The 14,626-nt window shown below is 41.5% G+C and overlaps 1 protein-coding gene across 4 annotated transcripts in view; it reads right to left on the reverse strand.

Annotated features, from left to right (window-relative positions):
* Positions 1–12,170: 12,170 nt before the first annotated feature.
* The window catches only part of GRID2IP (Grid2 interacting protein), a 120,152-nt gene continuing 117,696 nt past the window's right edge, over positions 12,171–14,626 (reverse strand). For all 4 annotated transcript variants that reach the window (XM_020995448.2, XM_020995446.2, XM_020995447.2 and 1 more), the window contains exon 21: positions 12,171–14,596. In XM_020995448.2, the coding sequence (XP_020851107.2) occupies positions 14,525–14,596 (72 nt within the window). In that variant the 3' untranslated portion in view covers positions 12,171–14,524. The remainder of the gene's footprint in view (positions 14,597–14,626) is intronic.

The following is a 14,626-nucleotide window of genomic DNA, read 5'->3' on the forward strand; positions in this document are numbered from 1 at the left end:
ACATGCAACCAGCTGTCATTATCAACAAAACCCAGAACAAAGAGATAGAGAAATTCTATTTAAAATAACCATAGAATGTATAAAATATTTGGGAGTCTACCTACCAAAATTTGCACAAGAACTATATGAATCCAACTATGAAACACTTTATGGAGACAAAGACAGAATTAAGTAATTGGAGAAATATTAGTTGTTCCTGGGTAGGTCAAGCCAATATAATAACTATACTACCTAAATTAATCTGCCTATTCACTACCATACAAATCAAACTACCAAAAGATTATGTCATAGAACTAGGAAAAAAAGTAACAAAATTCATCTGAAGAGTAAAAGATCAAGAATTACAGAGGAATAATTTTTCAAAAGTAGGAAGAAAGGAGACCTATCAATAACAGATATCAAATATATTACAAAGCAGTGATTATCAAAATGATTTTGTTCTGGTTAAAAAATAGAAAAGTTGATTAATGAAACAGGTTAGGTATATAACATCCTAAAATAAACAAAACTAGTAGCCTAGTGTTTGCTAAACCCATTGATTTCAGATATTGGGATAAAGACTCATTATTTGACAAAAACTTCCCTTAAATGCTAATGTACTGGAGCCTTGGGCAGATTTTAGGAATCTATTTTGACTTAGAAATATGGTCATAATAAGCAGATTGAAGTATTCTACTTAGGCTTATAGAGAAAATAAAAGGTGGATTAAATAGTGATTAGAAATAAGTATTAATGAGAAAGGTACCAAATGTACCTGTATTTCTTTGATTTCCTCTCCCCCCCAAAGTAATGTTTCATTTTTTAAAAAACAGTAATTAGATTTGCAGGATGTTATAATGGAAAGGGAATTGGATTTAGAGTTTAAAAAAAACTTGGGTTAGATTCAAATTCTGCCATTTATTAACTATCTCATTACAGGCAAGTCACAAAAATGTTTGGAAGAACCACTGGGAAGAATGGCATAGCTAACTAATTGGGGAGAATTGCCTTGCTGTAGTGAGGCTCCAGTCTGGAAAAGATAACATAAATTTGTAGAGGACCCACTAAGTATGACTTCATGATTTCTTCAAGTTCTACTCAATAGCAAGGAGGTATTTAATGGGAGTAATCCATAACTAGGGTTTGGCAAGGCATGATCAGTGATATGACCAGAGAACGAGGGATTTGAGAGTAGAGAATTATAGTTCAATGGATCAAGATAAAGAAGGGAGGCGAGTATAACCAGTGAATGGGGTGAACCCTAGATTTTACTAATTTCATTATAAAAAAATAAGCTTGAAGGGACATAAAAATCTCTTTCCAATATCATTTCATTAAACTGGAAACCCAAAGCCAAAGGCAAACCTTTTTTTTTTAAACTTTCACACATAAAGAACATGTTCAGCATTCAATGTATTTGTAAGTGATTATAATTATGGAGAGAATAGGAACAGGATTTAATGTGAAAAAGGGATAATTTGTTAGTCCACAACAGTAGCATCTAAGAAGGTAAACACTCCTTTTCCCATTTTTTCCCCCGTAAAATAACTGCATTTAAGTGCAATGTGAAAGAACTGGGGGAGGGAGGAAATGGAGGTCACAGTAAAGATGAAGGACACCAGGGTTAGAGGTCATAAAGCATAGGGAAAGAAGGAATGATTAAAGATTATGATCAGATAAAGGAATTTCAGAGTTCATGAACATAAAAGTAGAATACACTCATAGGTGATAGCAAGATCAAGGTTAGGCCACATCTCTGTGCAGTTGAATTAGAGTGGAGAAGGTTATGCCAAGGCAGGTAAGAGATGGGCAGCATTTATTAAGCACTTGCTAGGTGCCAGAGGAATAAATATAAGCAAAAAGAAAAATAATCACTGACAGCAAGTGGCTAATAATCGTGTGTGTGTGTGTGTGTGTGTGTGTGTGTGTGTGTGTGTGTGTGTGTGTGTGCGCCTGCCAATAAAGCTAGCTGACAAGCCTGAAAGGGTGCCGGAGAAGTGTGCAGTACCCAATGGGGGTGTGGTGGAGAAATCTGCAGGGTCAGAAGCAGAGCTGGGAGAGCAATAAAGCATGGCTGGCCTAGATCCCTCCCCAAAATGGAAACTCTGGAAGGAGCTCATCAATGGGAGAAGAGGGCCACAGAGGCAGAGAGATGTTTGAGGGTAAAAAAGGCCCTGGTGTGGAGGGAAGTTCAAGAACAAGAAGGCAGCAGAGATATGGTAACAAAGACTAGGGAGTGAGAGCAGAGCCCTTATGAGAACTGAAGAGATTGAGAAAATGGGAAATTAAGGCATCTGAAAGAGCATTGATGTATGTTAAAGTCACCTAATATGAGAGCAGGAGCTGGGGTGGAAAGACAGTGAGCCAGGGACTGAATTAATTAAGAAAAGAATAAATCTATAGTTAAGATCTTTTTCTTTGGCAGTTATTTCAGTGTTGGTTACCCAGTTTAGTTATAGAATTTGATATTCTATAATATGTGAATAGCTATAGTTTTCTAACTGGCTTTAAAGTTAAGACAGCCAGAGAAGCCCTGGGATGCCCAAGAAACCTAATAACCCTTAGATTGTACATCTCCTCTACTGTATTCAAATCTGAGTCTTGCCATTGTGGTCTGACTCTTCATGACCCCATTTGGGGTTTTCTTGGCAAAGATAATGGAATGGTTTGCCATTTCCTTCTCCAGCTCATTTTACAGATGAGGAAACTGAGTCAAAGAGGGTTAAGTGACTTGCCCAGAATTATGTGGGTCTTGAACTCTGGTCTTCCCAACTCCAGGCTAAGGGATCTATCTACTGCGCCACCTAGCTATGGGCTATCTTGGCATCATTAAGACAATATTGTATCTTCTGATTCTGAAGCTAATACTGTCCTTGATCCATCTTCAGTCTTGGCACTCATTCTATCTTCTGCCCCTTTTTCTAGGTATACTGCTCAAAGCCAGCATAGCACCCAAGCAACATCAGCAGGATTGGAAAACAACCTTTGAGCCATAATCAGCTACCACTGAGACTGTTCTCAGGCCATTGGGAATTCTGCATGGTATAAGCGGACTGACTAGCATATTACAGAAATGAGAGTGCAGTGATCTTTCAGGGCCATTCATCCCCACCTCCAAACTCCTTCACTGTCCTCCTCCATTTGGCCTATTCCTTCTGCTTATGGCTTCCAGCTACCTAAGAACTAGTCCTGGTCTATATCTGATTGTGGCTGCCATCTGCTGGCAGGATCGGTATTATAGAAGAAAATGGAAGGAGGGGAAGAGAGAAAAGGGAAAGGACTGTGGGAAGGAGAGGGAAGAAAGAAAGGAGAAAAAAGAGGAATGAGAAGAGAGAGGAAGTAGAAGAATGAAAAGAAAAAGAAGTGAAGAAGAGAGGGGAGGAGGACAGGAAAAAGAAACATAAGGACACAAGGAGGGAGAGAGAGAAAGAAGAGGGCTAAGAGGAAGAAGGGAAGGAAGGAGAGGAGCAGGAAGGGGCATAAAGAGGGAAGGAGAGAAAAAGACAAAGGGTGAGAAGGAAGGATGGAAAAAAAGGGGAGAGGGAAAAGGGGGAGAAGGAGAGGAAGAGAAAAAGGAAGAAGAGAAGGGAGAGAAGAGTCAAGGGAGGAGAAAGAAGGGGCAGAGAAAAGAGGAGTGTGGTTTAATTGGATTGCTGCCAAGCTGGCAATGGAACTATTGGAAAGGCTAATCTATACTCCATAAGGAAAGTGCTGAGGGCATGGCAAAGACATAAATTTAAAATACTCTTTCCAGCTGAAAACAGTGACAGCTAAGAGCCAGGAAGGCGAATGAAACTTTTGTGTAGTGGGCTTTGTTTGCTCATCTCTGTTGCCTCACAATTGTTTTCATTAATGTTGCCCATCCCTACTGTCACACAGAAGCATCTGCGTAGGCTCTGTAGAGAGGAATGTAGATCTTCCTAGCCCGAGTAGATGAGGTTTACTCAAGAGCTAGTTATAGGATATGGGCACTAACTCGGTTGTTGGATAAAACTATGTGCCTACAGCCCTTCCACCCAAATCCTGGAGTTGATTATGCCACTGTCCAGTAACTCTTAATAGTAAACTCTCCCTGCCTATCTACCAACCTCAGGAGATGGCCGCAGCGCAAGTAGGCATAGTCAATGTCATAAGTAGCAATTTTTACTTCCGGAGCAAAGCAGAATGAAAAATGCCCTCAACATCTGCTGGGGAGGTTTGGGCAGATGCAGCTAGTGAAGTGCTCACTGGTGGGGATGGTCCTCAACATGCCGTCCGGTAGCTTCTAATTTTAACTCATTATTTCTGCTCTCTAGCTACTAAGCTCAGTTGTTTCTCATGTTCTGAAAGACTGAAAATTCTAAATTTCTGGGCCCTGTTGCAAAATCTTGATTACTTTGCCTTAGTTATGGCTCAAGTTATGGCTTTATGGGCTTTCTGGAACAAATGAAATGCTAGATGTGCTTTATCCAGAGTCTCGTTAGAAAGGTTGGATCAGGAAGGCACACAAAGGACCTAATCCATGATTAAAACATGATACACAAAAGATCTAAGATTTAATGAGACAGATTCCATAAGATAAGTGGTTATGCTAATGTCATTCTGTGAGAAAACTCCTTGTGACCCATATGTACAAAAATATACATAGCAGCTCTTTTTGTGGTGGCAAAGAATTGGAAATTGAGAGGATGCCCATCAATTGGGGAACGGATGAGCAAGTTGTGGTATATGAATGTAATGCAATACTATTGTGCTATAAGAAATAATGAACAGGCTGACTTCAGAAAAACCTGGGAAGACGTATATAGTCTGATGCTGAGTGAAGTGAGCAGAACCAAGAGGACTTTGTACACAATAGCAGCCACGTTATGCAATGACTAAGAATGTTAAACTGAACCCTTCTCAGCATTACAAGGATCTAAGACATCTCCAGAGGCCTCATGATGGAAAATGCTGTCCACATCCAAAGAAAGAACTATGGAAGTCGAATCACTCTCACTTATTTTTACCTTCTGTTGAGTTTTGTTTCATCTTTCTGATGGTTCCTCCTATTGGTTTTAATTTTTACTTACAACTTCACTAATGTGAAAATATGTTTAATGGGTATGTAAATGTAAAGCCTATGTCAGATTGTGCACTGTCTTGGGGAGGGTGGGGGGGAGAAAAAGGGAGAAAAAATTTTCAACTCAAAAGCATATGGAAAAAAAATCAAAAAAAATAAAAATTAAAGATATTTGTAAAAAAAAAAAAAAAGAAGAAGAAGAAGAAGAGAAAACTCCTTGCATCAATCTTTGGATCTGATTGGGTTTCTGGTCAGCATAACCTAGGTTCTTAGTTAAAGAGGTGATACAAAGTAAAGCCTTTGTCCTCAAAGGTCCAGCTTTCTAACAGGGGAGACGATATGTATATAAGTAGGTGCACGTAAGATACGTGGAGAGTGGATCAAAGGCACCCTTTGGCTCATGCATGGATATTTTTCATTGGCCTACCATGTGGTTGGGGCAGCCTCTTCCATTAGCTGCATAGTCAGAACTGTCCTACACAGTCTGGCCGTTTTCCTAAATTCATATCTAAGGGAAGGACTCCATTTTCAGCAGGTGAAACCCTGTGGTAAGTGGGGAGAGCCTATGGACCACCTCTCTAATCCATTAGGCTATGTTACTTTGAAAAAAATGTCTTGAGGATTTGGCCTGTTTCATTTTTCCTTTTCAGTTTTAGGTACAGGGAGAGTCATCTTTGAACTGGGAGCTAGAGCTATCTTATCCCAGAGTCCAAGTCCAATTCAAAAGTCACAGCCAGTTGAGCAGCAAAGTCCTAGAAAGCAAGGGTTTGCATGTTAGCCTAGAGGGGCTTTGGACTTGAACTCAGTGGGACTAATGCCATGCAGGAACTGAGTTATGCTGAGTTCCCACCCACCTCCCCAGACTGAAGTAGTATAGGAGGAATTATGCCCCTAAAGTGCTGGGGGAAAATGTTTGTATGCTTGTTCTTACTATACCTTTCAAGCAAATATTCCTTTGTAAAAGCCAATCTTTTGTGAAGTGATTAAGTGGAATTAGAATGCTAGTTTAGATCCCTAAAAAAAGGGGAACCTAACTGATGGGGGCTTGAGCCAATTGCAGAAGAACAGAGACTCCCCAACCCTGTCAGGGTACCAGACAACCCTGTGGGGGAGGGAGTAAAAGGTAACAGACCTGGCCCTGAGAGAGTGAGGCCAAGGTCCCTCATGTTACATTTGTACATACTTGTTTACATATGGCCTCTCCCATTAGACAGTAAACTCCTTGAGAGCCTGGACTGGTGTTTTTTTTTTTTTACATTTCTTGTATTCCCAGCACTTAGCACCAGTATCTGGCACATGGTAGATTAATAAATATTTGCTGATTTGACAAGTTTTGTAATTAAGAGATTATGGGTAACTTTGGAGGAGAGATGCTTTGGACAGGTTCTTCTCCTAGGACCAACACGTACAAAATGTACATACCAAACAATACCTAAGTATTGTTTAGTAACTATAAAAACCCTAACTGAAATGATGTACTTTTGATTTACCATTGTGGTGGAATTTCAGCTTTTGTTTTACAATTACTATAAAAAGTGAGTTGGGAACTGCTTGCTGTAGGAAGAGGGGAAATCTCTTGTGGTTAAGCAGGATGAAGTGATGATCAGGGTCTATCTCCAAGCAGATGCTTATACATGTAATAATAGCTAATATCTCTGACATATTTGACTAAAATGCAAGAATAGATTATTGCTGGGGGGTTTTTCCCCTTCCATACCAGCAAGCTGGAGATCGGGGGAATGACTGATTGAATTACCTCCAGCAAGCCTTCACTGAGGCTCACCTGTCACAGCCTCCATACACTTTTGAGTATAGTTGATTTTTGGGAAGAGGTCTAGACAGCTGGCAGGATGGAGAAGTTATCCAAATATTCTAGGCCATTCTCCATTACACTTTATTGCAGAATTCTGGAGTTAGAAGAGGGAAGCCCAGTGTTACATCTGGGCTCTTAAAACTATCCTTAGGATGGTAGGGCAAGGCATCAAAACAATTGTGAAACCAGAAATGCAGCTGAAGGTTGTTTTACTGAAAGGCCTTTTCATAACAGGCCCAGGCCTATACATAACACAAACCGCTCTCCACCCAGGGACAGAACAAAGCACTGCCATAGGACAACAGACAACGGGGTTGACACCAGACAAATATACACTTTCCCTGACAGGGAGAGTATCAGGGAAAAGGCATGAAGACATGCCCAAGTTATATGGGGAAAATTATATAAAGCACTTTACAAATATCTCATTTTATCCCTGCAATAATATGGGAAAGCAGGTGCTGTCATTCTCATTTTACAGAGGAATAAACTGAGGCGGGCTAAGTGACTTCTGCAAGGTCACACAAGTAGTAAATGTAGGAAGATGGATTTGAACTCAGGCCTTCCTGTCTCTAGAGCCAGTGCTCTATCTACTTCACTACCTAGTTGTCTCTATGTACATATTGTTTTCCCCAGATAAAATGTAAGCTCCTTGAAAAAGGGGTGATTTTCATTTTAGTCTTTGTATACCAAACATTTAGCACTGCATAGACACATAATAGACACTTAACAATAAATACATTCTCATTGAATTCAATTGAGTTTCTTTGCAAATGGTTCCCAGAGCTATATATTGTGCTCTAATCTCCCGAGATCCAGTTTGGCATCATCTGTTGAATATCAAACTCAATATATAAAGAAAAGAATTCATTATTGCCCCTCACAACACCACCACCACTACTACCAAAGCCACCCTTCCTTCAAACAACCTTGCTGGTGCTGAAGCCACCACCATCCTTCCAGTCACCCAGATCGATAACCTTTGCATCATCCTCAACTCTTCTTTTCCTTCATCCCCCCTCCCCCATTTCCAATCAGTCGCTAAGTCTAGTTGATGCTGCCTCCACAATGTACCTATTGCTCGTGCCCTTCTCTGCACTGAGGCAGCCCCCCATTACCATGGTAACCTTTCCCTCTACTATTGTATCAGCCTCCTAACTGAATGCCATTTCCATACTCTCCCCCTAAGTCATCCTCCACACAATTCCCCAAAATAATCTCCCTAAAGCACAAACCTGGCCATGTACTCCCTCATTTAACTACATCTCTTAGTTTTCTTCAAAGCTTAACTCACATACCGCCTCCTAAGGGAAGCCTTTCTTCATCCTATTAGCTATACTTGCTTTAGCCTTCCTCTAATTATTGTGTCTATATTATTTATCTGTTTACATGTTATTTCTCCCCAATATAATATCAGTTTCTTGAGGGCAGACTACTCCTTGAAATTTTCTCTTTGTATCCCAAGTACCTAGGAAAACACATTGCAAATAGGAGGTGCTTAATAAATGCTTGTTGGACTGAAATGGATCGGAATGAACTGCCCAATAGAGGCTTTTTGGAAAGTATCTATTGGTTAGGACTTGGAACTAGGCCTGTAATTTAATTGACATAGAAAACCACCAGGCAACAAAACTAGTTCTACTGGTGCAAGTGATTTAATTCACATGGGGAAGTATCAGGTGACAAAACAACCTTCACGGGAGGCTTTTCTCCAATTTATTGTCTTACAGAGTTGTCTATAGCACTGAGAGATTAAATGACCTAAGTGACAGCCAGCATGTGTCAGAGGCAGGATTTGTACCCAAGTCTTCCTGGTTATGAGGTCAGCTGTCTACTATGCCACACTTCCTCTTGTGAGGAAATGCATTAATAAAATAAAAATAAATACATAAAATAAATGAAAATAGCAAATTACGCCACGTAGGTGACAATTGCTTATGCTACCTCTAACTAGCCTTCTTGTCAGCAACTTCTGCTCTTTCTTGGGCAACTACTATTTTGTGTATCAGAATCCCAAGACTCAGAATTGAAAAGGACTGAAGAGATGACTGATCCAAATCCCTCATTTTTATAGGTAAGGGAACTGAGGCCTGAGAGAGGAAGTAATCAGCCCAGACTCACACAGCTACCAAGGGCTGGAGACGTGATGCCCAGCATCAGTCACCTTTTTCTGGGCCTTATAGATAGGAATAAACTCACCTTGTATAGTCCAGAAGGCAGCTAAAGAATGCATCTGACTGCAGTCATCTCATCACTGTTTATTCCAACTCTGATGCCTACAGTGTGAGGGCTGAGGAGAAATTCTAGTCATGCCCCTGTCCCTCCTGTCACTGAAGTTCTCCATAGTCACCACCGCCATTACTTACCTTAATGGATCCATGGTTGTATCAGCATGAGTTCTCCTTCCACTAACACATCACATCTGGACACCCTTCTATCCTGTGCAGATTCTCGTTCAATGCTCGTGAAACAGGAAATACAACTCAGTGGCTCTGCTCCTACTACTCCCACTCCCACTTACAATCTCTCTCTAGCACTCTCTCCTCTCTACACTCAACTCTCGAGTGGCTATAGAATGGTACTAGATACCCTATCCCATTATCTTATTGCCTTAAGCAAATACCCAGGCAGGAGTAATGGTGCAATCAGGGCCTTCAGCTGTTTGTGGTAGGCGCTGGTGAGGAGGTGGGGCAAAAAGGTAGGAACATCTCAGGGGAATACGTCATTATACCAAGGATCTGTGGTTTCCTCTGACTCTAACACTGATTACAACCCATTTTTAACTCAGTAAATAAATCTCAGAGGATTCTTAAGACTCAGAGAGATTAAGCAACTTATCTATGGTTACTCAGTGTCACAGGTAGGATTTATTTTCATGTCTTTCCTAATTCCAAGGCTAGAATTTTATCTATAGTACCACATTGCTTCTCCTCCAGGAGAGGAGGAGGAGGAGGAATTATAAATAATGTCTATGTGGGCTTTTCTTCACAACAACCCTGTAGCTCTCTTGCCAAGGCACTGACTTCATCATCTTCCATTGGGAGAGTAGTTAAGAAATTCTTAGCTAATCAATCCTAGATATGATAAACATTGAACAAAAAGGAAGGAAGACCAGGAGAGAACTTAGTGGTATCAGTATGGGAGAGGGGAGTGGTGACATGAGAAGGGGAGGCGAGGGAATAGGATGGCTAGGGAAATCAAACAGGGAGTAAGAGAGATAGTTGTAAAAATCTTATACTCTAGTTTTTCAGTCTAGGAATTGTGGTAGAAATAATGGAGGCTCCCTTCCCGGTTACCACTTCCCTCTATGTGGTGTCTTACCCTATTAGAATGTAAGCTCCTTGAAGGTATTGGCTTGCACTTTATAGCTGTATTCCCAAGACTTCAACATAAAAGAAATCCTTTCATTCATTCATTCAATCAATCACTCATTCACTGAGACCTAAAGTGACTTTTCATGGGTAATCAGGATAGACTAATAAGCATCAGAGCTAGGATTTAAACCTATATCTTCTGGCTCTCTCCAATGGTCATGCTGCTCAGAAGACTGAACTTGAGACATGGAAGAGGTCATCTAGTTTGAGTCCCTTATTCTGCTGAGAAAGAAACTGAAGCCCCACAATGCCACTGTTCAATCTTTGAAGTCTCCATTCTGAGCACAGCTTCATTCTCCCTCATTCACAATACTCCTTTTAGGTAAAAACAAGCCTCCATGTCCCCTTTCACCAGAGCAGTCAAGATAGTTAGACATATCCCATTTCTGTTCTGCTGCTGGTGGGAGGCAGCATGGGCAATGAGTATCTTTGCTAGACAGTGGATAACTTGGATTCACTTATTGATGCTTACTAGCAATATGGGTATGGGAAAGTCACTCAAATAGTCTGAGCCTCAGTTTCTTCATTTGCAAAATGGGGAAGATAACAGTGGTAGCATCTACCTTGTAGGGTTGTGAGGAACAGAGAGGAGAAAGTATGTAAAGCAGTTTATATATCTTAAAGTGATATATGGGGTACCCCAGAAGTCTCAGTGTAGTTTTAAGTTTTACTAACTTCAGAAATATAAATGTTACAAACTTACAAAAATAATCATTTGGGGTTTTTTTTGGGGGGGTTTTGTTTGTTTTTTTTGTGAGGCAATAAGGGTTAAGTGACTTGCCCAGGGTCACACAGCTAGTAAGTATATGTCCACCTAGCTGCCTCAAAAATAATCATTTGAAAGTTTAAGTATTTAAATAACTTTTATACTTATTCTTAAATTTTAATAAGACAGTTATTATGCATTAATAAGAGAGTCAGTGTGCATTAAGTATGTGACAGTTCCTGGATGACACTTTCTCAAACCAGTGGATCCATAGAGAAGGTTCTCTTTCTTGGCCACCTTAGTCACTTGATCTATCTCTATTAGACTTTTTCTTATGGGGTCATGTCAAAACTGTCATGTATGCATCAAAACTTTGCCTTTGGATGATCATGAGGCTAGAATTATTATAAACAAATCTTTTTAGTCACCAGGAAGCAGCTGATGGAAGTGTTTACAAAGTTCAAAAAGCCACTAGATGGGCAGCTAGGTGGTGCAGTGGATAGAGCACCGGCCCTGGAGTCAGGAGGACTTGAGTTCAAATCCAGCCTCAGACACATGATACCTGGGCAAGTCACTTAACCCCACTGCCTAGCCAAAAAACAAACAAAAACAAACAAAAAAATTGACTAGAATGATGTACTGCAAAAGATGGTGGTTATAGAGAACTTGAATAAGAAGCACATCAATATCTTTAAAAGTTAAAAAATTAGCTTTGCAAACTTTGGGATAATTAGCCTTGCTCTTTGTAAGTCTGTGGCATTTGTACTTCTGAAGTTACTATAACTGCACTAAGACTTTTGGAATGGGGCAGCTAGGTGGCACAGAGGACAGAGCACCAGCCCTGAAGTCAGGAAGACCTGAGTTCAAATCTGACCTCAGACCAAACACTTGACACTTACTAGCTGTGTGACCCTGGGCAAGTCACTTAACCCCAATTGCCTAAAACAAAACAAAACAAAACAAAAACTTTTGGAATGACCTGTATCAATGTATCATCAGTTGTATTCTCTTCAGGTGGAAGGATATGTCTGAACTCTTAGGTGAACACAAACCGGCCCAAGGTTGTACCCGTTTTGACGGGACTGCAATCTGGTGGGCAGTGAGATATGTCAGAGAGCTTCATGGAGTACCTTCCACTGCTGACACAATGTGTTGCCTACCCCAATGGAAGCAATGCCTTGCTTCCTTTGATCAGGCCCCAAGAGAGCGTGAACCCCTTCCCACCCTAGTTTTCACAGTGGATATTGACAACAGGTATTAGGTGAAAGCCAGCAACTTTATTGGGGAAGGAACAATATGTAAGTCTGGGAAATGGAGAGAAAGAAGGGGAGGGATTGGGGTGAGGGTGGGGATGGGAGTGAGGATACAGTTGTGAACTACACACCAATAACTGAACCCCAGCTCAGAAGTCAGAGACCCTTGAAAGTCCTCAAATTGAAACATCATCAGCTAAAAATCCAAATTAACTGCATATCTTGCTCTTCCACTAGGTTACGATAAGGAACAGAGTCTGTGTCCAGCCCTTTCCATTGGCAGTGGTTACTGCCAAGCACCTTCTGTTCTTTCCATATGTGACTGACAAACATCAAAACACGATCGGGATGATACCTGACGTAGTAGTTTCATGGCGAGTGTCTATGGGTCCTTTGAACCCCAGACTCCAAGAAAACCAAGGGGGAAGTGGTCTGAAAACCACTTAGTACAAAGCAGGAGAAAACTGGCACTTAGTTATAGAAACTAAAATTTATAGGTTTCCTATAGAGATGAGCGGAAAACAAAATTCTTAAACACAAAGATACATCAGACAGTCATGAGTATCTCTGTAGAAATAACATGTCAGCAGGGGATTATAGAATCATGGATTTAGAGATAGAATCGTGGATTTAAAGGCCATCCAGTCCAACCCCTTCATTTTTCAGTTTGGGAAACAGAGGTCCAAAGAGGTTAAGTGACTTGCCCAAGACCATAGTAAGCATCCGATTCAAGATTCAAACCCAGGTCCTCTGATTCCAAAAGTCTTGGACCCTTTAAAAGCACAGTCTTGCAAACAAAAATATGGATCTCTTCTTCTCTCACCACAGAAGGCAAGCAGGGAAAAACAAGATTTACTTATTGAGTGAGGACTTATGATCCTCACTGAATAAATGGCTCCTTGGGAAGCCTGGGCAAATGAGTTTATGGTTATTTGTAAGGTTTCTTTAGCAGAAACTGGCATGGGGCCTTTTGGTCAGATGGGCAATGGGAAAGATTATTAGAATCTAGGACCTGTGTTCCCTCCTTGACTCATCAAAGACTCTTAGTATTGGAGGAGGCTTTAGACATCATCCAATCTAATGCCTCTACACTGAGCACAAACACCACCTATGATAACCCTGAGGAGTCGCCACCCACACTCTGCTGGAAGGCCTCCAGTGGGCAGTCTATTCCACTGCTGGAATATTCCAGTTGTTCAGAAGCTCTTGTAGTGAACAAGAATGTGTCAACCTATAATTTTCACCCACTGATCCTAGTCCTGTCTTCTGGGGCCAAGTTAAACAAGTGTAATCGCTCCTTCTATATGACAACCTGCTGGCAGATAAAGCCCTCAGAGTGAGGGATAAATGGGAAGGCTAACAGGGGAAGAAGTGGAGTTTATGGAAAGAGATATAAGAAGCTCTTCCCCTGCCCTCCTCCCCACTCCATGCAAGATGTATGAATAAAACCTTAGGTGTCTACAAGCCCCTGGTCTCCAAGGATATGGGAAGGAGAGACCCAGAATCAGAGGAATTCCATAGGAAGCAACACAACACAGTGATGGCAGATGTAGCTGGGACATTGTAGAGCAGGCCTGGTCTGAGGTAGCTGAAGCCACAGTCCTATTTGGAGGCATTGCGCAAAGGGCTTGCTTTGGCTTGGCAGACCTCTGGAGACAGCAACAGTGATGGTCCCAGGGCAGGGCATGCTCATTGTTTCGGCCTAGGGGTTTTTCTTTTTCCAGGTCTTTCAGGATACTCCACCAGCAAAAGTTGAGAAATCCATGCCTGCTAAAAGCCAAAGGGATGGCATTGTCTTCTCTGTGCCATTTTCTCTTGGAGAGAGCAGGAAAAAAGCAGGTAGGTAGATAGAGAGATAGATAGACAGACAGACTTGTCTCTTCTAGACTGTGAGCCATGGGAGGTAAAGAATTGCCTGGGGTGGAGCTGAAGTCATATCCACAGAAGGGAAGTCTGTGGTCTCTCCATATGAGACAGACAGATCAAACCAATCACTCTCCAACATGTAGCACTTTGAAATGGAACAGCACGAAGCCTGTGAATAAGGTGGGGAGCAGAAGGGATAGAGACCTGCTTAAAGAAAGGCCTGCAGTCTAAGACATGAAGGCATAGGATGTCTACAGTCAAACACAGGTGCTTCTCAGAAGTGGAGTCTTGAATCTGCTGCAATCCATTTCAGGGTGCGGGGGCCACCCATACTCCTATTACCTTCCTCAAAGACAACAATAACTACTCCATGTTTGAGGCCTGTTTTCTGAGCTGGGTAGATATGCAACAGCAGCAGGGCGACCATTCTGTGGAGGAAACCTTGGTTGTATTCTGTTGGCAAACAGGTACCCTGGTCAGGAACTCTGGCGACTACCAAGCCAGGGGGGAGGGCATTCCTGAGCTACGCTGGCTCTCACAGACCTGCACATCACTGAATGCCCGCTGGAAGAAAAAAAACACAAATCAGGTTGT

Source organism: Phascolarctos cinereus, unplaced genomic scaffold (assembly GCF_003287225.1).
Source record: "Phascolarctos cinereus isolate Bilbo 61053 unplaced genomic scaffold, phaCin_HiC Scaffold_4;HRSCAF=312, whole genome shotgun sequence".
In the NCBI taxonomy this organism is placed as follows: domain Eukaryota; kingdom Metazoa; phylum Chordata; class Mammalia; order Diprotodontia; family Phascolarctidae; genus Phascolarctos; species Phascolarctos cinereus.